Source organism: Gallinula chloropus (genome assembly GCF_964237585.1).
Source record: "Gallinula chloropus genome assembly, chromosome: 5".
Lineage (NCBI taxonomy): Eukaryota > Metazoa > Chordata > Aves > Gruiformes > Rallidae > Gallinula > Gallinula chloropus.
Window position 1 is genome coordinate 23453501 of NC_140090.1, and position 27786 is coordinate 23481286.

The window sequence follows — 27786 nt, forward strand, 5'->3', positions numbered from 1 at the left end:
TAGGAAAATAAGAGGCACCATACACTAGCCTGCCCTCTCGCAGTATACCTCCCTCACTATAGGATTTATGCACACTGGGAGGACAGTGCGCTGAAATTCACACTGTCACTGCCTGTGCTGTACCTGTTCTGTGGACAAAAGAGGCCTTCAGTTTCCAGTGATGTCAATCTGGCACCTTTCACGAGCACTACATTCACTTTAAAGGGAAAAAAAGTGAAGTTAAGAAGAACCAAAGAAAATCAAAACAGATCTTATTTAAATAACTCAGGCTGCGATACAAATTTTTAAGAGCAAGATGTTTTTAAGATAAGGCTATTATGTAGTTATTAATAAGCCTTTACTCCCAACACATCTTGACATCCTTGTTTAGTATCCCAGTCTGAAAGTTATTTAAAATGGGCAAAGGACAAAATGGTGCAATCCTAAATCTTACACATCTTCTAATCTGAGCATTCTCTTGTTTTCTTATTTTACTGGCATATGCAATTAATGCTGAATTTTCAATTCTAACCAGAGTCACCAGCTACAAAACCATATCTATTTCAGATTTCATGCAAAGTTTAAGTTCCATCGATCCAGGATTGCTGTCTAAGAATCGAAAACCGTATGCACTTTCACTTGACATAAAAAATATACCTGTAATTGGCCATTTAGTGAGCTTAGGTCCTCAGCTTTTTTCTCCAAAGACTGCACCCAGACTTTCCGTTTCTGTCGACACCTGGAAGCAGCCGCCCGGTTTCGCTCCAGAAACTTCCTTCTCTTCTCGTCAGGGTCTTCATTGGCAGCTCTTCTTCGCCGACCACCTGTATTTGGTGTCTGTGGTGTAGGCTGAGCTGGTGATGCCTGGAAACAGCAAAAAAATACTCAAGCCCTCAGTGCAGTACTACTTACTACTGACTTAAGCTGCAGCACTAGTTACAACTTGAAGATTATCCCAACATTTCCAAACACATTCAGGTTGTACACATTTCTTTTGTGGGAAGCTATGTCATCCAATCCATCTACAACTATATTTAAAAAGATGCTACTGTATTTACACTCCTTACCATGCTACACTGACCTGTCATATTTTAAATCATGGCTCTAGCTTTAGCTTGAAAGAAGCCACTCACCTCCAAGAGTTAAACTTATATGCCATTTACATTTGGCAGCTGAATGTGTCCAAAAGCAATACTTCTTTAGATTGACTTTCATGACATCTTTTTACCAATTCTGATGACACAACTATTTACAAAAGGTGAAATTTAAAACACACACCCCAAATGAAATTTTAAGTTACATTTAGCAGGAAATAAATTTTCTACTTTTGACCCTTCCCACAAACCTAGTCACAAGTAGAATACTACACAATGGTTTACGCCTAATATACAGAGGCTGCTTGACAAATGCTGTCAGTGCTGATACTCGCTGATCCCTGGATCTCCAGATAGCAATTTCCTATCTGTTGATGCGTTCCCCACCGCTGCATACCAATTTCCCCTCTATCCACCCACTTATTATGACAGGATCCAAATGTTTCAGTTTTTTAAGTTAGACATTATACTCCCTTTGTAGCTGTATGCAGACCCTAGGCAAAGATCTAATGAGTTATGATAACAATATAACGGATTTTTAAATCCTTTCAAGTGATAGGATAGACAGAATGTAACTGTCTCCAGGAAATATTCACTGCTGCACCTGCATTCAGTCTAGCACAGTAAGAAAGCTTTATTTTTAAATTAGAACCTGCAAACACATATCAGTTTGCATATAGACTTGGCATAGCTAGATAGCTAATAATAAAAACCACCTGGGAACTTAAATTAAGTCTTTTAGGAATGAAGCACTTATTTTTTTTTAAATCTTAATTATAAAGTATCCACAAAATAACCAAACAGCAAGCTTTTCACCTTGAAAATTCTGCTATTTGGTATTAAGAAAACATTCTGTTCAAAAACTTAATGTAGTACAGGAGATCAGCAGCATTAAGGAGGAGATAATTTTGCAGTGGGTAACTTTTTTCCTCTTTTTGCTCCAAACATAGTTGTTTTGATAGGTTCTTCGACTTCACTGGCCAGTCTGAGGATCAAAGTGCTTTCAGTGCAGATGCAGGTCCTTCAGGTTCTAGACCAAGTATGCAGCTGTTAGAAAACTGCCATTATGCTATGAATTATGAAAACAGGAGAATTGTGAAAACACATTCCAGTAAGCTTTTCTGAAGCAGAACAGCAACAATCCTACAGGATTCACGCAGGGAAGTATCTCTTTCCTCCAGCAGCTATCTCACTTCCAGTTTGGCTTAGGAGTTCTTGTCCTTTATCCCCTGGTCTCATCTATCATTCCGAAGGGACAGCATAACATTCCTAAACTCAGAGCCCCCCTTCCAGTACCCAGAATGACACAGTTCACTTAACCACACAGCTGAGTCTCTTCTCATGGCAGTCCATTAGCTTGAACGGTCAGGCAAATTAACAGAAGCATGACATGTGATGCAGTTAAAAAATAATCTGAACTATTTATGATCTAAATCATTAACCATGCAATATAAATAAAAATAAAACCACTTATGTTTTACAAATCTACATTAACCAGTTGTACAATTTTCAGTTACCACAGAATTTCCTATTAACGCACACCAGTAATCAGGATGACTTTGTTCTCAATTTGAAGAGGTAAGTAATACCTGTTTTGAAATTATCACCTCAGATAATACATTTTAGAAGCATTTAAGTATTATAAACTGCTACAGAACTACTGACTCCAAGAGGAGTCTGTAACTCAAATTAACCTCTATTTTACAAATCAAGAGTAAAGAAAAAAAGACTTTCTTTGTATAACAATGAAGATGGCAGAAAGTACACATCTGCTCTGTTGTCATACCGGAGTTTCAGTTGTTGAAGTTGCAGGCTGCTGTAGTGATTGTGGCCGTGGTTCCTCTGACTGAGTCCTGACCAACCCACTTGGATGTCCCTTGGCAGTATCTCCATTTGTTACCTGAGGGTGCTGCTGGGTCAAGGCTGCTTTTAACCTCTGCAAGCAGAAAAAAAAGAAAAAGAAAAAAGAAAGGTCATGCTAACCTGAGGAGTTACTAGTGACTTATATTAGTAGTTACTTCCATCTCTAAGTTAGCTGTTTCTTTTTATAGGCTTTTAACAGTTATCTAGGCAGATACCTACTCATACGTGGCAATTTTTTGCAAGCATGATAACAGCAATGAGGTTTTATGTAGGATCTCAGCAACAGAAGGATAGTAAGTTGTATGGAGAAGTAAGCAGAAGGCTTCCTTCGTGATGACCTGTGCCCACAGAGAGATGACTGGAAGGCCATGAACAAACCATTACTGAGGCTGGTATTGCACAGGGCACAGATCAGAAAGAAAACCACCATGAAGGAAGATGTAAAAAAACAGAGCACAAAATTCTTTCCATTGTAGAAGTTCTGGAGTTCTTTTTCTTGGTCTTTACAAATACTCACCTCTATAGTCCTTCCTATGAGTAACTATTATGTAAAAGCCAAGGTTCTTTGCTGAAACATCTCAGTAATGTACACAGTAACAAGCTTCAGGTTGGAGGTAGAGATGAGCTTTTACTTCCATAGAAATACACAAGGTAGCAGTTATAGTATGCTATTTCACATTAACAAAGTGCTAAAATATTCAAAGTTCTTCCTTCATTGCACACAGCCACTATGAAAAACAGGAACTTCAAACTTCAGCTGTTTATAGTATTTTCAAGAGTTACTGATAACTAGGTAGACTACTGTAAACCATTTTATTGACTACCCTTTGAAAATAATTTCATTCAACTTTCAGTGGAATCTATCAAAACAGGAAATATATTCTATTTACAACAAATTCTTAAAAGAGAGATAAAAGGTCATACTAACTTTTCTTACATACAACTGCTTGTAATTCCAGACTTTTACTTTAAATTTCATTAATATTGTGTAGTTTAGCACAACATTTTCTGTGTTATTTAAGAACGTACCTTAATAGATGTCTGGTGTTAAAGAACATTTTTCTACTAAGCACTGGATTTTTAAGGAATCCAATACAAATTTAAGAAAAAAATAATTACTTAATAAGTAACAGTTTACAAAAACTCTTATAGGTTGCATCATATCGTTTCAGAATACAGACTATGGCCAAAGCATCAAGATTAACAGAACTTCTTAAAAATGCTGGAGCTAGGCTGCATCTGCCCAGCTCAAAATAAGCAGGAGACTTTGCATGTAGGTACCCTCTACAAGCTGCAGTGTCCGGTGTCTCTCAGTAATGAAGTCACTGGACAGCCTTCTCCTACCTTTGCGTGATGACAGGCTTTCCTGGATCTTGTTTTACAATCAGAACAACAGATTGCAGATTACCTCTGTCAGAATCGAAAAAAAACCCTTCAGGTCTGCAATCTGGCAAGTGACATCACTACCAAATCTGTTTGAGTTGGCTGTAGCATCTAACAGCCCCCAGCAGACATCCCATTGGAGTGCTACAACCACGAAACTCCAACTTTCCTTTGTGGCTTGCTTTCATGGAATATTTTGCCAATGACTTCTGTAATAAGTAAACACCTTCTGCAGTGACTGCTCTAGATCAAGCGTAGCAGCACACACTACCCCAAATGGAGATGGTTAAAGCGTACATAAAAACTCTGTTCTGTTCCCCACTTCATTTTTGTATCAACTCCGTATGTTTCCTGGAACAAAACAGGGGTTTCCAGAAAAGTACACAAGGCAAATTTACAGTCATTTCCCCAGAGCTCAGCTCTAACCATTTTGGATTGCTGCAGGCATTAGAGCAGGATGATAAAAATTAAGATAACAAACCTATAATTCTTAGTGTGTGTATATATGTACACGCAGTACTTTGAAAATGCTTAGCCCTTCAACAGTTGTTTTAACTCTTTCTTTACACTATCTCAACGAACTCAAGAATCAGCTTGTACCCTCGTAATTCACCTTGCAAAACAACCTCACAAAACATTTCAATCCCTGTCTCCAGCTAAGCAAGTGCAGAAAGACCTAAATATTTTCTAACTGTCTAACTAGAATTATTAAAGCCAAACTCTATGATCTAATTACATCAACTGAAAGGTTGAGAAGATGATTTCCACACCACCCCTCTTTAAATTCTAACTAATCCAGGTCAATAAGCAGTAAAATTTTCTTAGCTACCACCAGGACTACCAGCGAGACACATCCAAATCAATTTTTAGCAAGTACTTAATGTTAATATGACAATTTTATCAAATATCCTTTCCATAAGTTATTAACATCTGTTTTTTCACTATGTATTTATTAGCACTTATTATGTGAACTATATGCAAGTACTTCTTGTATTGTAACTTGCTGTTTAGCAGGATGCGACAAACTTTCAGAGGTCAAAAATCAAGATGATAGTGACAGGACAAATTAGCTGTGACAAATGAATTACAATATGTCTATTTTAACTTCTGCTGTGGTTTTAAAGGGTATGCTCTGTTCTACTTCAAGCCATCATAGAATGGTTTTAAAAGCTGTCGTCTCCAAAATTACTCAACCAAGACAGCAACTTACCATACACACACTCCTCTTCCACTGCCAAGAGAAGCATCAGTGACTAGATTTCACCAAACTCAAATGCCTGAATATTTAAATTCGGTGATAACAATCCAAGTTCTAATCTTCCTGGCAGTGGAGAATAAACATGCATGAGTACAGCCAGAGTGTTTAGCTCTACCCCTTCTCCTCCTGCATTTCATAGAATTGTAGGGGTTGGAAGGGACCTCGAGAGATCATCGGGTCCAACCCCCCTGCCAAAGCAGCTCCCTAGGACATATCACTCAGATAGGTGTCCAGACGGGTCTTGAATATCTCCAGAGAAGGAGACTCCACCACCTCCCTGGGCAGCCTGTTCCAGGGCTCTGTCACCCTCACTGTGAAGAAGTTTTTCCGCATGTTGGTGCGGAACTTCCTGTGCTCCAACCTGCAGTCACTGCCTCTTGTCCTGTCTCCACAGAAGAAATATTTGCAAAGTCATCCTAAAACAAAAGGAAGTCCATGGTATTTATTTTAACTATATTTCACTTGAAAATGGCAGTAGAAAGTGAAGGTAATAGCAAAGTCCTATCTACATTATAGAAGATCTATCATCAGGCACAAGGGACATGCAAAGAATGACTTAACTTTCCCTATTGTAATGCTAACATTTTACAAATTTCTAAGTATATAAACTCCTTTAAAAACATTACATTGTTAAACGTAATGTACTACAGAAGCAGAAATAGAAAATAATTCAATTTAGCTTTATATTACAGAGTTTAAAAGTTGAAATTCAAATAATTATGATTAAAATTATCTATAAAGGCAAAACTAGTGTGACAATCTGAGGAATACCTACAGATTTTCACGAGGAGATACCAGCTCATCTAATTACAGGTTTCATATTTTAGAAGGTGAAGTTGGAGGAAAATACTGCATGGATGTTGTGCTTCCTGTGAGCAATGAGACAGTTACCCCAAGCATGATGAGAATTGCAGTTCTAAAAATACGTATATTGAAACAAATATTAGAATAAATGTATCTAATCATCATTATGTGGGGAAACCTGGTAACAACCAAGGTTTGCTTGATAATATTTGCTTATTAGAGGCAAACTAAAAATGATATTTTCTAATCGCTTAATAGCTTTTAAAGTCTTTATTAGCAAGGTTTTATTGTTCATGTGTCTCCCTGAAAACAAATCCTCACCACATCTGTCAAAATTTGGTAGGACTAGATCGTTCCATCAAGAGCTCACAGAAACAAGATAATATTCTCCAGAAACAATTTGTGAAAAACTCAGATCCATATTTCATATCTGCCACAAAAGCTCATCAGAGTAATAACCCTCCTTCTCCTGGGTGTTATCCTACCATCTGCTGCTCTATTACTTATCTTTATTTTGCAACTAATTAACAGCATAATCTTCTAAATTCAGCAAGTTAATTATCATTATTGTGGTCTTTGCAGCATCATCAGTCCTTATGAAGTCTTGTCTCTCCACCCCCAGAGAACATATGAAAATGAAGTAGGTTGTGAGAGGGTCTGTTTCTTTAGAGTAGGCTCATTAGGTGTTTGCTGATTAGCTCGGCATGCAGACAGGCAGGTCAGAAGAATTCTGCTGAACACAAGGTCCCATGCCGGGCTCCAGCAAGTTAATGTCGGTTTCTGAACGCTTGCCAAGCTGCCCTCTGCCACTTCTCAGTAGAAGCCTCCTGCAGAAAGCCTACGGGTTGCCCACTGTGTGCAAGGTATTTCTCAGATTGTGACAAAAGGTTTTATGTGGGCAGGAGGAGATGGAGGGCAACATTCAGCGTTAAAGCAATTTGAGTTCTTCGGACACTTCCGCAATCCATGCAGAACAGTCTCAACACAAAGCCTGCGTCCACATGCTGTACACTCAAAAAAAAAGGATGTTTTACTACTAGGACTTAACTCATGACATTTCAGTTACAGAAAGCATACAATTACAGACAGAGCTTCTCGTAAAGAGATCAGAAGCAATTCTGTAATAGAATCATGCACCCTTATCTTAGCGAGAAATTTGCCTTTTTGAACACAGCTACTGAAAACCTCTCTAAAATACCACAAGACTGACTGATTTGATTTTACTTAAGTATGTGGAAATTAGCTACTTTAGCATAACAACAAATAGGTCAGGAAAACTGACAATTTATAGTAAGCGAGCCATGGAAATCCAAGACTGATTTTCACTCCTACTGAATATCATTCCCAGTACAAGATACAAGGTTGTTTTCAAAAGAAGGGCAGCAGAAGACAGTTTGTGATTGAATAAAATTCTACAAGCAACAGGAGGAAAAGGATCCAATAATGTTCAAAACCATAGTAGCAGTGCCTTCCACAGGTGTGAACAGAGCAACTACATTCACTACAATAACTTCAATGTTGGACAACAACAGACACTCAGATTGTGCTTAAGACACATCCACTAAACTTCATCTGTTTCAGTCAAGAGGCTCTTGCAGTAGTGTCACCAATCCTACAGATCTCGCTCACTGTGTGGCCATTTTTTTCCATTTTGTTATTATTATTGATTATGCTTCACATGAATAACCAAAACTGCCAAGGTGAAGGAGTTTGACACTGCAGACTGAAAACTTTATCAAGTACAGAAATATATACAAAGTTGTGATTATTATGAGTTAAGCTCAGACACTCTAATTTAAACACCCTTTCAAGTGTCCTAAGAGGGTCCATTTCAGAACTACAAAAAGTCTCCAAAAACTGTCCAGTGGGGGAAAAAAACCACCACAAAACAAAACCCCACCAAAAACCTCCCTAGCAAGTCTGTTAGTTTCCTTATCTTTAAAGGGTTTTAAAACTTTTATGATAATTGAAGAAAAAAGGCATCCTGTGCTCATTACCAAAGACATCTAACACCAGCTATTTTAAGCTTTTAGAATTCAACATGTCAGTTTTACTAAAGTTCATTCACAACTTTGCATTTAAAAAATAAGATGCTCTACGTGCAGTGTGGTATATGCAACTCCTAAGGAAACAACAGGCACTTATCAGAATAGAAGTGTGCTGTTTTTACAAAAATAAAAATACAGACATTAAGTTCCACAAATCCATATCTAAATCATCTTCGTAACATCTCACCTTCACTTAAAAAAAAGGGGGGAGGTTTGGCTGGCTACAGGTAAGAGAAATGAACGATTGAGATGAGGAAGGGAACTAGAGCACAAAGTGCTTTGCTTATTACAAAGCTCTTAATTTGTTAATGCTTTTGCAATGTCACAGGAGAAATGAATTGCAGAAATGGCCTCTGTAAAGAAAGGCACGAAGCACAAACAAATGGAGGTACGATTTTCCTGGTTTGTGCTGGGTATTTAATCCAAGACAGGAATTATGCCTTCTGCACAGGACAGACCTGTATCTGACATCAACTCTGCACTCTGGGGATACCGGAGCTTAAGATGATGAGGTTACTGCAAACAGTTCTTCAAGAATTTTATTCAACCTCTGAAGTAGGTAGATGTGTGTCAATTAAGAACACCTGGAAACAGCACTGCCATACACGTGGTCATATAAAATGCAGAGTATCACATTAGGGAAGTATGGCCTTTGAATAAAAGAAAGATTGAAACAGCAATGGCCAAAAGCATGTATGACAAAACCCACTGGAGATAGAAAAAAACATGTTAATTTTCCAAAGTTCCATACACTACCTGAAGAGTAGTTGCAATGTTAGGAAACTATTCCAGCACTTTTTTTGTATTTGCTACATAATCTATTTCTGCATTTTATAATGCAATATGAAAAAAATCTGTGAGACTGCAAGGTCTGTCTATAAAAGCAGAAAGAACAACAAATTTTTTCTCCAAATAACAAACAACAAATAAAATCAAGCAATAGCCACAAAATTCCAAAGGTCTACAAAAATCCTAGGCCTTGACTGTTGAGACTTGACTTACTGACACTCTTGGGCCTTGACTTGTTGCTTTGCCTGTTCACCTGGGTTTCTGTCCCCAACACAATAAGGACACTCAGCTGAGAGACCTCACCCCAGCAAAGCAGCTGGAAAAGTAAAAATATTAGAGGTCTTCTGCTGGCTTCACCAATAACAATAGTGAAAAAAATCCTGCCTGCCATACCTCTGCAGAATTTAGGATATGCAAACCAAAATTATTTTCAAGAGAGCCATAAAAAAAAAAAAGATTTGGCATCACAAAAACCTAAATTTTAGAAATTAAATGGAACTTTACAGTTAATAAACCATTACATATCCACCAACAATACATCACATGGCACAGAGAGTTAAGTCTTTCTGTCAGAAGCTTTTCTACAAAAACATTAAGTTTCTCATTAAATTGCTTTTACTACAGGAGTGCTAAGAAATTAAGTTTTTTATTTTTGTGAATAGGCCCTACATAAAAGTAAATGAGCATAAGAAATATACATAATTCTGATATTCTTGAATTCTGCTCATGCTTTATATTAAGTGACAAGGAAAGAAGAAATACTGCAAATACCCTTTTTACAGTCTCACTTAAAAAAAAAAGATAAGCAATCACTGAAGTGCATATATTAGCTAAATTCTAACGAGAAGACTAATGAGACTGTTAAATTTTAAGTCTCATGATCTTTGTTTTTCTTTGCATCTGAGTGATTGCTTATTCCAACGTGAGATCGAAGTCTTCACCACATACATGTGACTCCTCTCCCTCCCTTCAAAGCTTTCTAAGAGCAAACCACTCCGTAATATGCTTAAAAACCTAATTTCTCACCCAAAATTATTTGGAACCAATTCATCCTGGACTTCACAAAGCAGAATTCGGTGCACAATTCTCTTGACTAAGGAATGCTCTTGTTTTCACTTTCTTACATTCTTCTGGATTTAAGATAAATTCATCTCATTAAAGCTGGTTACATTTAAATATTTCCTCAGGTGTTAAAGGATTCCCTTTCCCATTCCTAAGGGACAAGGATGCACAGAAATGGACCACCTTCTTCCTTTCTGTCTCTCTCTACCCTATTTAAAAAGTCATCATATTTAACAGAAGAGGAAAATGAAGGCAGACTTGACAGCATTGGGAAAAGTCAGTGCACTGGTGACCGGTTCTCCACAACAGTTTCAGTATTTGGTGAATGATGTGCCCACTATGCTGGAATCCCATTACTTTGGACAACAGAATAATTAGCATTCCCAGACCTGCTGGTTTTTGTACTGTGCTTTGAGGAGAGAAAATGGGTAACAGGTTTATGTTGAAAGAAATGAAATATCAAAGAATGTTAATAAGGGCATCCTCCCACTTTCTGTACATCAATTTTGATATTTTATCTAGCAGGTGTTCCTGATTCTTTTTTAGCACAAAGTAAAGAAGAACTTTACTTCACAAGCCAGATACTGTTTACAGAGGCATCTTGTAAATACACAAATGGGTTAATGATTGTTCACTAATATGATTTTCTATTGCTTTAGAACAGTTGGAACAAATAAGACAGCAAAACCAGAAGCAACTACCTAGTGTTGCAGAAAAATTTTCACAAAATTAATTCAAACCACCACCCCAACTAGATAACTAATATCTTAAAGAAGCAAAATAAACTTTCTTCTGCTTGTTTTACTCATTATTTTCCCAAACAATCCCCAAACCTCAAAAAAATCCCCCAACAACAAAAACAACCTCCACACAAACCAATTTCCTAAGTATGTCAGTTATTCCTACTTATTTACAAAACTTCTGCCAAGTGGACTATATTCCACTGAAAGCATTAGCAAAAAACCCTCAAACTTTTTCCTTTTCTAATTTTTGAAAGCAGTATTATATCCTTTGGGAGGAAACATATTGTGCTTCTTTGAAGGTGATGTTCACTGTTAACATGCTAATGATCATGTCTGCTTTTCAACTAAGATTTCCTATCCTTCAATATGAGGAGCAAGAAGTTCAGTTAAAAATATGGTTCATTTGGAAGAATGATTGAAAATAGGATCAAAATGACCATTAACAACAGAACTAACAGAGGCTGGAATGTGAAATAACTGTAAAATAAATGCAGCTGTTATTTTTCTATTTTTTTTTAATTGGTACTTGCAGAATTTAGGCTGACAAAAGAAAACTAAAGCTGTTTTAAAAAGCAGTAGAATGTAAATTAATTTATCAAGTTACTCTTCTTGAGGAATAATGGAGTTTTGCACTTACCAATTTAGCCTCAGACTGCACTGGCTGTGGGGAGGAAGGCCCTGGGATTCCTGGGATACTAGGCACCATGGTGACAGGTCTAACAAGCTGACCAGATAAAGTATAAAAATGAAGAAAACCTGAGTATGTTATCATAATAGAGAGCATACGACAGCACTACTCTCTGAAGCCAAAACAGCTATCAAGCTGCTTAAAACTAAGCTCTATGCTGCACTTATGCAAATCTGCTCCACTTTCAAATTAATATAGCATCATGCTTACTTACTGGTACTGCAGCAGGGACATGCACATTAGAATTTGTGATAGATGCAGGAATAGCAACAGGCATGGTTTGTCCATTAGGAAGATGTAACAGCAGAGGAAAAGGACCTGGAACTGGACTGAAAAAGGAATGAACTATATAAAAGAAAACTTACTTCAGGGAAGAGAACAAGTTTACACATTATTTTAAATTGGTTTGTTTACAGCTGTAATGCAGTATTTGTTTGGAGATCAAAAATATGAACTTAGTGATGCAGAGAACATGGAATTATATTCACACATAGTGAAAGTTGTATGTCTTGTATGTAGTAAAGCACCACATCACACCAAAGCATCTCAAATTTGTACACTACTTGAAGAAACAGTAACTGAAAGAAGACAAAATACTTTCCAATTATCTAAGAAAGCATTTTACTGAGATTTATGTAACTTACACTATTGGTCTGTTAGAAGATGGAGCTTGGGTAATAACAGTACTAGACGTTGGTGATGGTATTGCCTGCTGAATAATAACACTTGAGTCAGAACTCGTAAGGAGTACATTGGGAACCTGTAGCGATGCTGGACGAACTATTGTTGATGTAGGCTGTGCAGTCTGCTGCAGTGACACTTCCTGAGGAAAACCAAAGATTAATCAGATTGTAAAATGCAAGTATATACCATTAATTCTGTTAAATGAACACAGTTTGATGGGACAAAATTCCCTAACGTTATCCAAGTCAAATCAGTTGTATTACTAAAAACATTTAAAAAACCTCCCTTCGGATGAATCATTTAAACCATCAGAGTGACATTTTTCCAACAACAACGATTTTAGTTTTATGAAACAATTTATGCTAAGGCTACTATTACTGATAATTCTGTTTTGAGCAGGCATTCATTGAGGATTGTCTGCAAATAAACCCATGATGCCATCAGCACCAGCCCATCTATCTACTCTCTGGATAAGGGAAACATTTCGTGGTGTCCTTAGGTACAGTTCCATTTCAGTCCATTGTTCTGCATTTACACAAGAGAAACAAGAGTTTTGTGGCTCAGTAAAAAGGAGGGGAAAAAAAACCCTGTCTTTTTTAATCCTTTATCTTTACCCATGTACTTAACCGGAGTGCTACTAACTTAAAAATACCTGTAATATTACATTCATAACTTTACAAAATATATGCATATCCTGATGCAGAAGAAATTATTTGAGTACAGAAATTAAATTTTCTTAGTGGCAAGTATATAGTAGACAGAACTGAAAGCCTAGAAAATGCCTTATTTTAACCAACATCTTCCTTTTCAGGGAACCCTTGGTATTGTCAGACTTATCTCCAGACAGGATTTTTCCAAGTTATTTATTCTTTTGGCACTAGCTACTACAATTAACGGCACATAAAACTACAGTCTTAAGACCAGCAGACTTTACTTGCTCCACTGTTAAACTGTAATTCAAAGAAAACACCTCATACCTGTGTCATGTAGGCTATACTGATTACCATTTGCTCTAAAATAAGCTTAAGTTTTTAAAACTCATTTCCAAAGCTTTAAAAGTAAAGTCTTTGCTGTCTTACAGATCGTTTTTCTTTTTATACATCCACTGGAAAATGTGCGTGCTCCTCTGAGAGCTTCATGGAACTGTAAGTGGGCTGGCAAGCCGTGGGCTTTAAAAAAAGACAGGACTTCAGATGACGGAATTTTCTCCCTTCAAAAGTTCAGAGGCTAGATTTGTCATCAGGGTTCATTAGTTCAGTCCAGCTTTTCCCCAAGGGACCTAAAAGACTATTCACAGTGGATGATAGCTTTTGGAGAATAACAGTGAGCTGTACTGAGGAAAGCTTGATTTTTCTTCAGTATCAATCTGGTGTATTTATAAATATTAGAATATTTGAACACAGCACCTAGACTCACAGATGAGCATTCAATCAAAAAAGACAACATCCAGTATGAAACTACAGAAGCGGGAAAAGAAAATTGAGAAGAGTTGACTAATATGTATTCTTAGGACAGGATTAAACACTCCTTTGCAACTGAGTAATTTGGTGTAACAGCTGTACAGATCTTAGTGAGAAGAGCCACAGGGAAAGCATAAAGGGACTGGACTGTTTGACTGTGCAAAATTATAGGAAGGCGTAAGGGGAAAATACTTGCCCTGATAATCTTTTGGCAATGGTCAATTCAGAAATTGATATTGGGCCATCCTTCACTGGTTTCAGTTTCACCCTTTCCTGCCTGCTGTTTGCCATTATTACCTGCCTCGTTACTGTGACCAACAAGCCCCTGGAAAGTATGTTCCCATTGTTGGGATACCTCAGAGGAACACCTACGTTTGCCCCTAACAGCCAACAGCAATGTAAGCGCTCTTTTTCTTGTTCTCCCTTTCACCTGAAACATCTTCATACATGGCAACCACAGTACACATATAAATGTACTTTTAGATATAGGAATAGCACAGAATCAACAGGTATGGCAAAGTAATTCTGATTTCCAAGTAAAAGGCGGTCAGCTAACGGGAGCCACAGAGTGATGCATACCACTTTACTCTGAAAATATAAACTAATCAGATATTCACACTTTGTCAACAACAGTAATGATGTAACAGCCCCTCATGTTCAGGTTTATGCGAGTGGCCTAAGTACCTGTGTGTGTGGATTGGGAAACAGTTCCCAAAACACAGAAGGCCAAGAAGAGAAGCTCTGAGAGGCAGTGTGGAAACCTCCCAAGAATGGATAAGCTCCAGAGAAAACCAGCCTCACTGAACTTGCAAGAGTTCATAACCTGAGAACACCAGCTGAACCCGTGGGCGGCCACTAGCACGTGCACACACATGAACATGCTGTACAATTCAGACAGCATCCAAAGCCACGGTGGCTGCTACACGTGAACAAAGACTACAGGACTACACACAGGCTTGATGAAAGAACAGATCCCTTGAAGGACTTGCATAGAATCACAGAATGGTCTGGGTTGGAAGCGACCTTTAGAGACCCTCTAGTCCAACCCCTTGTGCCATGAGCAGGATCCCTTTCACCAGATCAGGTTACTCATGTTTGCCCTGTCCAGCATGGCCTTGAACACTTCTTAAACATCAACCCAGAAGTCACAGGCATGTCAGTACAAACTGACAAGCACCTGGGACTGGGCTCCCAACTGTTGCTGCAGCCAGGTAACTATGCCAGCAAGTAAGTTACGGCACTCTATGAATACTTACTGCAGCTTAATTAATCGATGTTCTAATAAATACTGACTGTAAAACTGTGTCTCTCCCTGGCGTAGTGCCCTACTAGGAAAAAGGCGATTTGCAACTTTAAGACAGAGTGCTGTATGGAAACCAGACTTCAGCAATGGTCAGATGATTAATGTATCCTATTCTGAAAACAAAAACCTCACATGCACACCATTGCTTCCCTGTGTTATTAAAGACAGCACTTCTGCTTTGTTTAAAAGATCAGAAATGATTCTCAACTATTAAAAGAGTTACACATTTACTGACCAGGCTGTTTACATAGTTGAAAACAAAGTATTTTCAACTTGTTCTAGGCTATAACTCCAAAAAACACATGCATGTGCTGGTGACTGCAACAACGGGGCAGCAACACAAGCTGCAGTTTTAAGAAGTACAGAGCTAAAGGAAACAAGTGTTTAGCAGTATATAGAAACAAAAACATCGGTATACCAAACTAAGATACTAATTGGTCAGCAAAACATTGCACTAATGAAGTATAAGTTTTATGTAAAATAACAGTTTGTACATATATTCTGCTAAACAAAAAGATGAATTTGCAATCATGAGATTAAGCCAAAGTGCTATTAGAGACTTATTGAAAGGCTCTCTCCAACCCTTTTATTTTTGAAACTCCAAACAACTGAACTGGGAATTATTTCTCAGAAGAGGCCAGTTAACTTCATTTAAGAAGTGTTTTCGGAGATGCATATTTCTGATTATTTTGTATCTAAAAGCAAACACGCAATAACTTCCTAATGACATCAACAAAGACATAGAATTCCTTATACAGAAATTTAGATGGCCAGAACTAATACTGCAATTGATTATTATTTTAAACTCAATCGTTTTCTTACAGTAATTAGGTTAGGCAATTAGCTATCTGACAACAACTAAGCAACTTGTGAAACTGTTGAGGGTTACCCTTTAAAGTACTGTTAATAAGAAACTATAAGAAGCTTGAAAGATCTCAGTAAATTAGGTTTCATTTGCTTATTACTTTAAGGCTAAACGGCTTTATATACTTCTAATGATATCTCGGTCCATTCAAGGCAGAGTATCAACTCTGACCAAAGCCCAGTAGAATGCAGGCAACTCTCAGAAAACTAGGAAGAGAATTAAACATAATTGTTTAGAGTCTCTAAGAAATTCCTTTGACAACTACAAGGAAAATTAGAACAACTGTCTTGCACATATATTAACAGGCTGTAATCATTTAAGGCCACTAAAATGTATTCAGCCAATGAAATGGTTATAGTGGCATATATTTTAAAACCAGCTATGCCCTGAAAAAAACCAACAAACCAACAACAAATCGACCCTTTCCTCCTTCAGTACATCTATAGAAGGAGAACATAAAAATCTAACTGAGAAAACAGCGACACTGCTCACATTTCTCAACTTCTGCAGGCCACATGCAGCAGCAGCACACTCCAAGCAGCACCCTCATCCTTGCTCAGCTTGTCTCTACAATCAGACATCAGAACAGCATTGAGCAGCAGCAGCTTTTCACTTCAGCTCTCTTACAATGACAACACTGAAATTATATCGTGAATGAGACAAGTTTGTAAGTACTGCCAAGCATTGAGATATAATTTTCACTTGTAATGATGCTACTGAGATACTGAACCACTACTGTGTAATGATATTATTTCCTGACAAAATTAGAGTACTTAGAATAAGTATTTGCAGAAAAAAATCAAACTGATCTCTGAAATAAAGAGGAAAAATAAAGACAACTTAAGATTTGGACTCTGATTTGCTTAACATTAAGCAGCTCTTTACATGTATTCTTTTAAACTATTTTTATTATTTCTGAGACGACATGATTGCCTTCATTACCTATGATTACTCATCCTTGCTAACAAAACCGCAGTGAAGCTCTGTAAAGACCAACCTGAATTGAAATTCTCTTACATTTCTGTCACACTCTTAAAGCTCTTCTCACACCAGTGCCTGCTGGCAGGATAAGAGAAGAGGTGCAAATTCAAACCAGAGAGATTCAGGTTGGATCCAAAGAAAAACACTTTCACCACAGGACAGCCTGACCCTGAACGCTGAGTTTTGGGGTTGCACCAAGACTGTGCAGCCTCTCTCCTCAGAGGTTTCGAGACCAGACTGCATAAAGCCCTGAGTAACTCCTCTGACCACAGAGCTAACACCTACTTTGAGGGCGGAAGTTAGACCCGGAACTGCCTGCAGGCAATTCCAACCTGAATCACCCTGTGAGCCTAAAAAGTCCTGCTGTTTTTTTGGAAATAATGTAGCTAAAATCCCTCAAATGCAGACTGCTCACTGAAGATGCACATAAAAAAAGACTAACAAGAGCAACCTTATTGCTTTATTATGTTCTGCTCCTAATATTTTTATTTATTGAAGTAGGAATAAAAATAATTAACTCATCTCACTGACTTTGCTTCATTTTGTGTTTGAGAGAACTCCATGTAATGAAAACATTGCAAACTACCTATCAAACTGATCATGACTACTAAACCATTTATTTCTTCTTTAGAGCGTTAGTTCTTAACCTGATTTGACAGCAACATCCTCTAGTGACAGGCAGTACTTCACTCTTCTACAAGCCTCCAAGTAAACACTTAACAACCAAACGTATGAGATAACCCCTTCTGCAGCCTGAATAATATAAATTTGAAACAAAATTATCTGGTGCTCAGCTCTGAAAGACAGCCTATTCATCCCTGTACATCTCTGCAGAACATCATCTCCAGCTCTACAAAGCAATTTATGGTGAAACATACTGTAAACATACAAATGTATAGGTGAAGAGTCTCAAACTGTTGAGGTTATCAAAAAATAGAATCCAAGAAACTGAACCTTCTTTGCTTTTTCATGAATGATGATGCATAAAACAAAGCCCTTTTAGCTGTTTCTAACCTAGGAGGAATATTAAATTTTAATTTCCTTTCTGGCTTTAGTGGATGGCCAGTGTAAGGCAAAGAAACACTTATAGTGAGCAAAATAAGTGAAGAATTGAACAAATTAAGTATATATCCACAGAAATATGACAAATTAGTATTTTTTTCCAACTAAGTAGCATGGCAGCTATCATCACATATAACACACTTACAGATGATCAGAAGATTCAAAGAATGAATGCTAGAAAGAAAAAAAAAAACAAACAGCTAAAGCGTTCTGACCTTTTCATCATTGGTAGTAGACTCTGGATGAGGTAAAGGACTATCTTGATGAGTTGTCTCTACAACGGAAGGTTCTTCAATTTTATTTCTTATAATTGGTGTTGCAAGAGGAGACAGATCTAGAGGCATCTAAGCGCAACAGAGTAAAACAAAATTATTCAGTGCCTAAAAAATTATAATACAAGAGAAAATGTAAACAATCAATCAAAAAATATCAGCCTCACAAAAAACAGTGAGGAGCTGATGTTTGGAGTATCTAAATGCAGAAAGCATTATTTGCCACAGCCATTTTTCCAGCATCTGCATGATTACCGATCTTCAGTAGCACTTTGTCTTTCAACACCAATGTCAGATTAAGTACTTTCTTCTTGAGCACCAAAACACTCTTAAGTCTTTCTGAAGAGTCACAACGAAATCATAGCTGAGAAAGGACTGTGCTACAGTTAAAAGAAGGTATTATACTTCTATATATTATTGTATTATGTGCCACAAAGCGCAAAATCCTAACTACAATTCCAAACTAAGAAAGCTACTGTGAACAATTATGACAAACTTACTGCAGAAAACACACATCAAGATGATATTATTAAAAAACAAGTATTATATTACTACACAGATAAAATCCACCAGGACATCCAAAATGCCACAAAGAAGTTACAATAGTACTTAAAGCAATAACACAGATTTGAAAGCCCATACTCCTATCCAGGCTGCTGTTCAATCACTTTTAGAAGAAGATTCTTCCCCCAAAGCTGATCTGCTATTTATGTTCTCCCAGATGCTTTTTTGAATTCAATTCCTAGTTTTCCTACAGAATACATTACTAATAGAAGGGAAGGCTGTTAAAAGTGGAATCTCTATTCATACCACATCCGAATATGAAATACTATATAAAAAAACTAAACAACCAATCCTCTACAAAGTGAGCTACTTCGAGAAATTTTCCACTCCTTGTCAGGATTGCTTGTATTGATATTATATATATCAACCAGAGATACGGCAAGACTGTGTTTCTTCTCATAGCAGAGAGCAGCTTGGAAAATTAATAGCAATTAAATAAATAATTAAAATGTTTAAAATATTTTGTAATACCTATAACCTCCTCCAAGGTAGTGCTGAATTACACAGAAAATACATTACTAGTAAATCCAGAATCAGTGTTACCATATGTAGTGTTTTAAGAACAGCTAGCATGCATCAATTAAAAAAAACTAAAAAAAAAATCAAGTAAGAAATCATTATTTGGTATAGTTGCAGTAACAAAGCAATGGTGAGGCCTTGTCAGAAACGGGTAACAATCCATCCTGTTCAAAAGTACCTATTCAAATCGTTACTGAAACCAAAAACGCTGATTCTGACTCGGCAAAATCTGTATATGTGAGTATAAAATTGTATTTTTTGCCACTGCTTATGAAAGTCAAGTAGGTAATCAACCAAAGGCAACTTTATTCAAAGGGAATATCAAACAATTTTTCATTTGCAGAAGCGTTTAAATATCAGGGCCCCATACCAGTTATGGCTGGATGGTACTAAACTAAAAAGCAGAAAGCGCATATAAACGCCTGGGCAACTCCTCAAACAGATACAGTCCAAATTTCACTTATATTGCAATCTGTACATTTAAAAAAAAAAAAAATTTAAAAAAAATCCAACCTAGGTTGTGATCAGTAACTTCTAGGCAAGAGTGATTTCAACACATAGCAAATATAACTGCATTACTGACACTTTGAATTTAGTCAGTATTTAACTCTCAGTATCATTACAATCATTAAAATAACGCTGGCGTTTTAAAATTAATCAAAATAATTAGTGCTCACATACTACTCTTTTCACATGAGTTTCTTGCAAGGTTTTTTTTTTGCAAAAATGCTTTACTTTTCAGACATATTTTTTGCTTATTCAGAGCTTAATGAAATGCCAACCAAAGCCAATGATTAACTTCAACAGATACTGACCAGTTGAAGCATTAAGACGATAGTCAGTGTATCCTATTGTCAATGCCAACTATGTAGAATTAGATAATCTTAGATTTGTATTCCCTCCATATAGTATCTATGTAAGCAGCTGGCAAATGATTATCGGCACAGTTTAGAAGGCAATCTATAAATCCACATTTTGTTTTTTTAAAATGGAATTTCTAACATGAAAAAAGCCAAAGCTCTGAGAAGAAAAAGTTTTTGAACGTACTTTCTTAATGTCATCTTCAGAAGCCTTTTTAAACTCATTTTCAAAAGGACTTGCTAACTCATTGAATAAGCCGACTTCTTCACAGTTCTTCAAGAATCGAGTTGGTGTCGGTGTCTGATCTGAAATTAACAATTCTATTTTAAAATACCTTTTATGAACATACTTACTGTAAATGTTTTTCAGAATAAAAGCAAACAGAAAGAGAAGACATGGTGAAGAACTTTCTTATGCCTTGCCAGCAGGCTCCTTTCTGCCTTGCAGGAAGGCCAAGCAGAAGGCATACTCCACCTGCCGGAGACAAGCAACTGGAGTCTGCAAATCAGGAAGCCCCTCACAGTCTTTGGAGCATTTCTTCTGTGTCCAGAAACCAAAGGGAGGTATTCTGAAGTGCCTTCTCTAGCACAGCAGATCACTTCAATGAGCAAGCAAATGCTATTTATAGAGATAAGTCCTACATGAACACTTTCATTAAAAAAACAAAACCACAGAAGAACAAAACCAAACAAAAAAACCACTAAAAGACCTGAGACTAAAACACAACACAGCTCATGAACAGTTTGTTTCTTTCTTCTCATACCATAAAACCAGTAGTGATTCCTTTCAAGCACGTGCAACTTCTAAACAGAAGTACGTGGTGCTATCATACACAGGATCATACCGACTCCTAAGGTGCCTGTATACTCAAGCCAGAATCAAAACACTTCTGGTACTTGGCTGAGTACTGCACACAATAGTTTCAACAAAGTAATTCTATAAAGTTTTTAACAGTACATAAACTCCTCTTAAGGAGTAATAGTGAAATCTATCATTACCAGGTCAAAATTAGGCATATTTGCCAGAAAGTTACCCACAGTTAAAACACTGTAAAGTGGTATTACGTGCACCTTACTAACGTAAGCTGCCATTTACAACTAACGGCACATACGCTGGAATGTGGTTACGAAGAGACAGACACTGCCATGGTTTCATTCTCAAGCACCTCATTATCCAACAGGTCCCCTTTCTTACAGTATAATTGCCAAGGGCACATTTAGAAGTTCAAAATTTTAAAATGTGTAACTGCTGGTTTATGAGTAACCATTTTTCCCTCTGCTTGTCCTAACAAATTAGCCACTTACATGGAAAAAGTTTCAGAAAATGTCTGAAAGCCTTTGTGAAGTTCATTTAGGCTGTTCCACAACTGAAAAGAATTGTCTAACTTTAGAATAATTAGCATGTGTTGTCTTCAATCAAGACCTTTAAAATTTATAATGCAATCAGTCATCCATTGGTGATTACTTCTGATCCTCAACAAACAAGAAAAAGGTTACCACAGACCCAGGGTATGCTGTAATTCTGAGGTGGAAATACAGGATAAGTATTTGGAATTTAAGCTTAAAATTAAAACAAAGCAAAAAAAGGTTTTCTTTCTTCTGCAATCTCATTATCATAAATAATAATACTTACTGATTCAATCTTCTAATGTATGTCACTATGGTATACAAAAAACACTACATATTTTAATATTTAAGACAAGTAATATCAACATGTAATTAAAATTTAAATACAGTTTAATTTAGATATAGATCCTGTTAGATATAGCCTTTATTGGTGTATGTGCTTACTGAATGCATATTATGCAACTTAATTATTAAAGTACTGATTATTGAAAAATATATAATTCTGTATCAGATTGAACTGAAAGTTACATATGGAGAGTAATACTGGCTTCAAATTCTCACAAAAGCTATTTATGCATAGCATAAGCACATACTGCAGACAACTTTAGTGAACAAAATGTTTCATATTTGCTTAATGTAAGCCTATGCATTATATACAGAAAATAGATAAAATGTATGCCCATTCCAGCGGAAAAGTGAATAAACTAGTTATAAAAGTATATACTAACCAGCCACAATGACACTATCATTACGAGCCGGACCAAATTTCAGTGTCATCTCATGTTTGTGTTTATGGACAGCCAAATGATCCTCATTGGTGAAACGCTGCAGTGCAAAGTTTGAGAGTCAAAATGTTGAGTGTGAACAAAGTAAATGCCATTCTACAGAAAGCAATCTTTACAACATGTAAAACTAAAACAAGGTTAACTGACAACCCTCTCAGGCAGACAGATCTTGTTTCGTGGTCAAAAAATATCAGGCAGAAGTATAACACACAAAGTTCACAGAAACTAAACAGCAATATCACCAAGGAAATGGTACTGTAAGTTATCTGCATTCATCAAAAGTCCAAGATAAAAACGTCAGAGTGCTGCAGACTTCATCAACTGTTTGCCAAGAGGGGTTTGCTACACTAATGAATCCTGACAATGTTTAGTAACTGATTATCACTATTTGTATTATTATTCTGTATTGTATTATCACAATAACAAGAATTAATCTGTAATCACAAACACAGACTTCACTGTATTTTATAGCATAAAAATAAAATCTGGATCCTGCCTGATAACATTTACTACATAAAATAAGAGGCAGATAGAATGTGCAACACGAACAACATCAGATAACTGAAAAGCTGTGAAGGAATTAAACTTATCAACATTTTAAAACTCTCTTAAGTTTTCAGAAGTATGCCAGTTTTGTGCACACTTGTCCCAAAATTTGGGGCATATTCTAATAAAAAAGAAGTAATAAGCAGACAAATTAGGTGTGGTAAATCAGGTATTTTTCTTTTCACTAACTTGAAATTTGCTGTGCATCTGTACTTGTGGGTAAAGTTAGTGTTTCAATTGAGTTATTTAGGAAAATGTTTCCCCAAGATGCAAATTACCCCTAACAACCAATAATACTCAAATTCTTACTGTGTGAACACTTGAATAGCAAATTATGTTTCTGATTATTCCTCAATAATTTCAGTCCCTCCCTATGTATCTTGTAAGAGTTACGCACCAAGGGTTCTCTCTCAGGAAACAATACAGAAAGCTTAACTGACCACAGAGTACACTCATCCAGAATATCTCTGTGTGGAGCCAAGAAGGAAACTAAAAATGCAGGGTCACTGAAAGACGGGGTGATACAGGTCAGGCACTTTTGTTAGACCTCTGTTGCCAAGGGTTCCAAATGCCCAACTCTTCACAGCTCCTATACTTTACCTCTAGATACAGCCTAGGCCAGAATTTTTGTGTTCTATCACACTAAGAGATCTCTCTGTCCCCCGTATGTGATTGGCAGGCTCCCATTTACATACATGAATCCTGAGTTCATTTATTATAAAGCATGAGCTGGCATCTGGAAAAGCCATGCTAATTTTCAGGGGCATCAACTGCTCCCTTCTTCACTGGAATCAAGGATGGATTGCTGCAGACTCATGATGAACCTTCTATGAGATTTAGTTGCCAAAACACTTCTGACAGAGCTTACATGGAAATGAGATTTAAACAGGATGAGGACAGATTTTGCTGAGGAGAAGACAGTCCTCTTCCATTACTTTTGATGTCTCTGAACATATTAGACATAAGAAGGAATCTTAGTACATTGCTGCTTTGAATTTGGAAGGCTCTGTTAATAACACATTAATGCTGTCATTCACCATAAAAATGAAGTTTTCAGAATAAAAATTAAAATATTTTGAATTCAAAATCCAAATCAATCCAAATGCACTAATATAATGAAAAAATATAGCTTAAGACATTAAATCTATATAAAGAATGCAGGGACTTCCATCTCACACAGCAGATAATGCAAATTCGTTTGTTTTCAGGTTACTAAATTAAAGTGCTAAGATAGCTTTCTTTTAAGTAACCATATGCTAAAACACTCAGTAAATTTTTTTACTTTCCTGCTCACATTCAGTTCTGTATCTACTAATGCTATTCAACAGAATACATTAAAACTACAGGAGGAGTTGAAATAAATGTTGTGGCTTGCTCACTGTTAGCATCTTCCTATGTATAAAAATATACATAAAAATCATGCCATTAAAAGTTTGCAGTCACCATAATTGTGAGGATTAGTGACAAGCAAGCTTCATCATAAGCTCTCCAGTAGCATTCAAACATTCTGAAAAAATACAGCTACCTGATACAAATTCGGATGTTTCTTGATTTATTTCTTTAACAAAAGCAAGTAAAGCACAGCTAACAAATGAAGTTGTTTTCAGCTCAGAAACAGCAATTTAATGTCTTATTCTTCTATGCATAGCATTTTCTGAATAAACACACAAAATGCTAGAAAACCCTGCTGTCACCTGCTTTTCAGCAAAACACAGGTATTTTCTATCAATTATCACACATCCTCTTTCCTTCAATCCCTAGAAATACATTTCACAGTTTTTCTTTGATTTCATCAGTGTTAGTAACATCAAGGCAGACCATTACCTGGCCGCATCCAGGGGCAGTGCATAAAAAGGGTTTGTCATCACTCATATTCCACAGGTCGTTGTGCTACCTGTATTAAAGTGAAAACGGACAAGTTTTAGGAATTTGTGCAATAAATTATCAGTACACCAATATCCAGAGGGCATTTTAATATTCCATGAGCAAGCATTTCCACCTTCTGGCTACGCCAAGAATCTAAATACCCCAGATTCAAGTGAAGTCTGGATTCCAAGCCCTCTCAGGAAGAGACATGAAAACCAAACCAGGCAGAGTAGGGACTGAACATACATCTCAATTGGAAAGGCAAACTTTTGTTTATAACATGACTAACTGTAAAAAATATCTGAGAACATAGTAAGACAACTTGTTACTGAAACAGAAATGCATTATCATTCAATTCCCATCAGAACAAGACAGCAGACAGTATCGAGTAGTCAAAGATATAGTGCCAAAAGATGAAACAGTGGTTGATTCCTTGTTCTTTGCAGAATCTTTAATGCTCATCTTTAAAGACAAGTTAGCAGGTAGCACCTTATGTAAACTGTTACAAATTTAACTGCAAAACCAAGTACTCTATTAACGTTTCGGCTATACAACTGAATTACCAACATGCTAAAAATATTTAAGAAAGAAGAGATATTAATTATATTTTGTGCTGTTTTGCATACTCACCACACATACTAATACGCATACCTGCCAGATTTCACACATAAACTTGTTTCATAGGACAAACTATCATATCCTCCTTTTCATGGCAGTGAACTGCAATTGAAAGAAGATATTAATTACTGTGTATGTTACAACATGTAATAATACAAGATTTTGTAAAGATAAATAATGACCACTATCCAGCTATGAAACACAATATTTTTCCAAAGAAACTATGTACTTCAGTACATCCTCTAATTAGTCACACTCTCTCTCAGACAAAAAGAAATGCTCCTATGCTTTCATCTTGCAAGTGCAGAACAAACCTGGCAAGGTGCATCACTCTCCTCCAGGAAGAGAAAGAGGGACACAGGCAGGATTGAGCCAACCTGTGCTGGATAAAACTACCGTGTGGGTGCTGTGACATCCATGATAAAACAGTAAGAGTTCTGGTACAGTGAACATTTAAAATCAATAAACTGTTGTCACATCATTAAACTCAGTAGTGGTAAGGAACTAATCTCAACACTAAAGTTACCTCATTTTAAGGTCAAGTAACAGGGTGGATGTGGGGCAGGGAATGAATGTACCAAATTAGCTAATTAGCCAGGAGATGACAAGCACTCTCAACCCATCTGTGGCTTTACCCTGGAGGAAACACATTCATCTTTAAATATGAGTATTTGTATGGAGAGCTAACAATGTTAGTTCTGAACACTGCTTAGCTTGATGAGGCAAATAAAGATGAATAAAGATGTCTTTATGATTAAAGATCACAAGCAGAATAAATCCATCTCTCCCCCAACAGGCTGGTCACGAAGAGCTGCGAGGCTTCTGGAACTGTCTAACCATCCTAAGAATGTACACTTCTGGTACAGCACGTAGCACTAGACACAAGACAGATCAAGTAAGCGTAAGCAAGTAATTTAAGACTTAATACCACCCAGATCTGTAGGGAACATACCACCTGATCTTTTTGCCTGTGCCTGTACAGTAAAAAGTTACTTTATAGACTTTTTGGATACTACTTCAAGAAGGAGGAGATCCCAGTCATGGGATCATGCACACCGAATAGTAAATAAGCAAAACATGGAGCAGAGGAGGTTCCAAAGTGTCACTTGTAACTATCTATGTTCAACAAAATAAGGATACTGAGCTGAGACCACTTAGCCAAGAAGAGATGAACGGCTGCCAGAAACTTCAGAGTCTTTGGCACTGATGACTCAGGGAAACATTTACATCCCAAAGAAAGGATGCCAAAGCAAACTGGGGATGGAGATGGTTCCGCTGTTCTTTGCAAAGAGTTCATAACCTGTCTCAAGTTTCTGAAGGGGTGAAGAACTTCTTGAACTGTTCAAACTACGAACTTGGTATTGTCACCAACAGAGTACTAAAAGTTATGGGCAAGTTTGAATGAGTAAGACTTCAGGGGGAAAAATAAGGCCAGCTTTAGGATTTCATCCTTATATTACCTGGAACTTCAAGAAGAAATCATTCAAAAGAATTTGCTTTTTTAAATCTTGATCACGGGGCAACATACAGTTATATATGGCTACAATATGTACATACGGATATATATGTATATTATCAACATGAGAGTTACATGCTTTAAGGTGTAAGAAACAATTTTGTTTTGTTTTTTTTTTTCGGATCCAAAGAATGAAGATGTTGATTAACCAAAGTGCATATAGGGCATTTTTTCCACTCTGTTACTTGCAGTGTGTTGTTGATCTTTGACAAGCCACAAAATCTACTCTCTCTACATTGCCAGTACTTTTTCTAGGTCATAAGCTGTAAAGATCAATTTTTCAAGTCTGGTAATTTTCTCCTTTAAAAGGGATATACAAATAGGTGTAGTATTAAGTCTTTATCTAGTTCCACGTTTTAGTTTGTGAAACCTGTGAATTTTGAAGGCCTGATTTATAAACTAAAAATAATCCTTGTGAAAAAAAGTGTTATCCTCCCGCCAAACTTACTGCAAATAATTAGAAATAAATTAATTTCCTATCTTTGCAATATTATCTGACTGCAGGACACAACATATTTTGTGAGGTAATCCCTTGTAAAGGGATTCCAGCTAACATCCCAGGAAAAAATTTCTGCACATAAGAGAAGTTCTCTCATGAACTCCAGCAAGACGTCAGACATTAAAAATCTAAACAGAAACTGGATCTGACCAGATGGGAAAAACAAGGAGCTCACGTTCATTAGTGAGATAAAGAATACCTGCTTAATAGTCACCAAGGCTATTGAGTTTTGATTCCGGCTTTCCATGGCATCACCAGTTCAGTAAGGACTGTACTTGACAAATACAAACCTTGCACCTATAACAAAATAGATCCACACAACAGTGCA

The 27786-nt window shown here is 36.8% G+C and overlaps 1 protein-coding gene across 2 annotated transcripts in view; it reads right to left on the reverse strand.

Annotated features, from left to right (window-relative positions):
* ATF2 (activating transcription factor 2) overlaps positions 1 to 24831 on the reverse strand; it is a gene marked incomplete at both ends in the record, with an annotated part of 35943 nt that extends 11112 nt beyond the window's left edge. Inside the window, 9 exons of one of the 2 annotated variants that reach the window (XM_084264740.1) lie at positions 637 to 843; positions 2860 to 3009; positions 11661 to 11747; positions 11926 to 12040; positions 12356 to 12534; positions 18282 to 18410; positions 20469 to 20602; positions 22372 to 22453; positions 24784 to 24831. In XM_084264740.1, the coding sequence (XP_084120866.1) occupies positions 637 to 843; positions 2860 to 3009; positions 11661 to 11747; positions 11926 to 12040; positions 12356 to 12534; positions 18282 to 18410; positions 20469 to 20602; positions 22372 to 22453; positions 24784 to 24831 (1131 nt within the window). The remainder of the gene's footprint in view (positions 1 to 636; positions 844 to 2859; positions 3010 to 11660; positions 11748 to 11925; positions 12041 to 12355; positions 12535 to 18281; positions 18411 to 20468; positions 20603 to 22371; positions 22454 to 24783) is intronic. The other variant, XM_084264741.1, reaches the window with a different exon arrangement.
* Between the last annotated feature and the right edge of the window lie 2955 nt (positions 24832 to 27786).